General features: G+C 32.1%; 1 protein-coding gene across 1 annotated transcript in view; it reads left to right on the plus strand.

The window, feature by feature from the left end:
• Positions 1 to 3,339, plus strand: part of LOC117169977 (dipeptidase 1-like) — a 19,292-nt gene extending 15,953 nt beyond the window's left edge. Inside the window, exons 2-3 of the mRNA XM_033356490.1 lie at positions 2,941 to 3,101; positions 3,198 to 3,339. Of these exons, the coding sequence (XP_033212381.1) occupies positions 2,941 to 3,101; positions 3,198 to 3,339 (303 nt within the window). The remainder of the gene's footprint in view (positions 1 to 2,940; positions 3,102 to 3,197) is intronic.
• The last annotated feature ends 369 nt before the right edge of the window (positions 3,340 to 3,708 follow it).

The following is a 3,708-nucleotide window of genomic DNA, read 5'->3' on the forward strand; positions in this document are numbered from 1 at the left end:
CTTCATACTTGCCAGGGGGCACTAGACTGTATTTCCGATTTTCTTTTAGATATCACTGCAGTCATTGCCGTGCTCAGCCAAACCTACCGTTTCGCCTTAAGTAGCTGAAAAATATTGAGTACTTTCTTGCTTAGCTGAACAATCCCAAGTAAATTTACAATATTAAATTAATCATAATAGTACATTGTTTTTTCTTTTAAAGCCCTAACTGTTTTCCATATTCGATCTTCTAGGAGTTATAACAAAAAACTGAGCCAAAGACGCGGGTTCTATATTTTTTATTGTTTTATTAATGTGCAAAGTTTGGTTCCAAACGAGTGTACGCTTTTTTGTTGGTATTTTGTGCGGGATCCTTTATTATTTTTAAAGCCCTAAATTGTGGCAGCCATATTGGATCTTCTAGGGGATATAACAAAAAACTGACACCGGCAATAGAAAGGGCACCCTCGAAAACACCTGAGGTAATATTTTGAAGAAAAAATATACTGTCAGCAATAGAGAATGCGTTGTATAAATCTGAACACTTCAGCGTTAAATGGTTAAAACACTAAAATAAAAAATTTCAAATTATAATGTTTGGGTTAAAAATAAAGATATACTAATAAATCCAAGTAGGTTTGAAAGGGGAAGATTAGTACTTTCAAATTCCATATTAGCTTTGTGGTAGACATTTTTCTTATACAGTTACATAACCTCAAAAACAGCTGAAAAACGCGTTTTTTGCACTTTTAGGTTAGGATAGCTTGAAAACCTGACGTACAGGAGCAATTTAAAGTTCGGATTCGGATTCAGCGTATCATCAAGAAGATTATTACTACATGACCGGAGATCAGGCATCACTGATCACCAAAGGCTTGTATATTATACATTTTTTATTTAATTATTATTTCTATAAAGTTTTATATAACATCATTACATCATTTTAATGATTAACATCATTACAATTGATGATTGATGATGTTAATAGGTTTAATAATTATGACTCTTCGGTTTCAAACATCATTTTTAAATATTCTGAATTCACTGATTTCAAGAAGATTACGAAATTTCAGCAAATCACTGAATTTAAAAAATTCAAGGAAAGTAAGAAATCTACACACTTCACGGAATTAAAAACATTAGCGAAATTCAAGTGATTAACGGAATATAATGAATTCTCACAATTCAAGGTATTCGCGGAGATTAAAAAATTTACGGAATTCAAGGCATTCACGAAATTCACTGACTTTAAGAAATTAAATAAATTTAAGGAATTCACGAAGTTGAAAGAGTTCACGTAGTTCAAAGAATTTACGAAGTTCAAAGAAATCATAGAATTCTAAAACTTCACGGAATTCCAAGACATCATGGAGTTTTAAAGAATTCACGTTATTAACGGAAATAAAAAAATTCATGGATTTTAAAGAACTCACAAAATTGAAGGCATTCAAAGAATTCACGCAATTCAAAGAATTGAAGGAGTTTTACAAAACTCAGAGAATTCACGGAAGCCAAAGAATTCACGGATGTTACGGAAATTACGGAATTCACCATATTCAAGCAATTCATTTAGCTCAAGGAATTCCCGCAATGCTCGGAATCTGATGAATTCACCGAATTTGCGGCAACAAATTAATTCAAGTACCTCAAGGAATTCTGATAATCAACGGAATTGCTTCAATTCTGTAATATTTAAATTTCGTGAAGTAATTGAATTACCTGCATTTTTTAAATCCCGTGAACTCAGTGAGCTCCTTTAATACCGTGAAGTCAGTGAATTTCTTGAGGTCCTTGAACTCTGCAAATTCCTTGAATTAAATGAATTCTTTAAATACCGCGAATTATTTTAATTCTGTGAATTGATTGAATCTGTGAATTTCTGCAATTTCCTGAGCTCTTTAAATGCTCTGCATTTGATGAATGAAATGAATTCTTTAAATTCATTGAATTACCTGCATTCCTAAAATTCCGTCCATTTCTTTAGTTAATTGAATTCCGTGATTTTCTTAAATTTCGTGAATTCCGTGAATTTAATAAATTCCTAGAATTCCGGAAATTCCGTGAATTCCGCGAATTCTTTGAGTTCCGTAAATCAATTGAATTCGGCGAATTCTGTAAATTTGTTTCATTCTGCAAGTTTCATAAATTCCTTGAATTGCGTAAATTACTTGAATTCCGTGAAGTACGTGAATTTCTTGAGCTCTTTAAATTCTGTGAATTCTTTGAACTCCTTGAGTCATTTGAATTACTGCATTTTTTTAATTCCGTGAACTCCATGAATTCCGTTGAGTCCGTGAATTTCTTGAGCTCTTTGGATTCTGTTAATTCCTTAAATTTCTTGAGCTCCTTGAATGTTTTAAATGTCTTGAATAAAGTGAATTCTTTGAATTCACTTTCATAAATGCTGTGAATTCAGTGAATTTCTTGACTTACGTGAATTTATGGAATTCCTTGTTTCGCGAATTCTTTAAATTCCGTAAATTCCGTGATTTCCTTGAAATCCGTGAGCTCAAAATATTTGAAAACAATATATTAAAACGCAAAGTAAACATTACTAAACCAATCTTCTGGTTGCTAAAACTAAAACTTTAAACTAATGGCACTATAAATGGTTTTTCAAGAGCTGTATAAACTAATTTGCTGGACCTTTTTTCGTCTAATAATTTTCCCGACTGATATCCATCGATGGCGGTGGTTTCAAAATAAACACAATTCCCTAAAATTAAGTTAGATTATGCGAAAATGGAAAATCTTGCAAATTTCTATCGTCAATTTTTAATAATAGATCGCCTTTCTGAAAATTAAAAAATGCTATAAACCACTATCATTATATATTTACTGGAATCCTTAAAAATTCAGCAGCTGATTTTTGATTGGTAAATTATTTTTTAGGAGGCAGGGAGGCAATATTTTAGAGTCGAGTCTTGTAAATTGAGGACCCAAAATATTCTCTTGTTCCAGGCTGCTAACAAGGGTCTGGTGATGGTCACATTTTACAACTACTTCGTGAAGTATGGAGCCGAGGCCAGCGTGATCAACGTTGCAGAACACATTTATCACATTAGGAATTTAATTGGAGTGGACCACATTGGAGTTGGTGGAGACTTCGACGGCATTAACAAGTACATAAAAGTTTAACTATGATCCGGAGAAAATAAAAAAGCGCTCCTTTTTTAATAAGTCTTTTTTATTGTTGAATTTCATTTTATTTTATTTAGAACCCCTCGAGGACTCGAGGACGTTTCCAGGTATCCAGAGTTGTTTGCAGAGCTTCTTCGAAGCGGAAAATGGACTGTACTTGATCTCAAAAAAGTAGCCGGGTTAAATCTATTGAGAATTTTGCGGCAGGTTTGTAAATAATATTTTCAAGACTTCAAAATGCTTTTACTTTAGAAAGGTTCAGAAGACATTTGTTTTCGGAAGAACCCTCAAGAGTTTGCAATAAAATGAGACAACTAACTTGTTCCTATTTTTTAATTTTTTTATTGTTATTTAGGGTTTTCGCCAACTCCTTAAAGTTTTACAAACATTTCCCATAAGAAAAATCCGTTTTTGTGAATTTTTGAAATAATCATCAATATTTAGCTTATGTTCTTTCTCTTAACAATTTATATCTATTTAAGCTATGAAATACAAATGAAAAATCCGTATTCAAATTTCACCTACCTTGATTTTTCATATAGAATTCCAAAAGAGACCATAAGTGAAAAAAGATGTTTTGCATATTCT

The sequence above is a fragment of the Belonocnema kinseyi genome, chromosome 3, assembly GCF_010883055.1.
Source record: "Belonocnema kinseyi isolate 2016_QV_RU_SX_M_011 chromosome 3, B_treatae_v1, whole genome shotgun sequence".
NCBI classification, from domain to species: Eukaryota; Metazoa; Arthropoda; class Insecta; order Hymenoptera; family Cynipidae; genus Belonocnema; species Belonocnema kinseyi.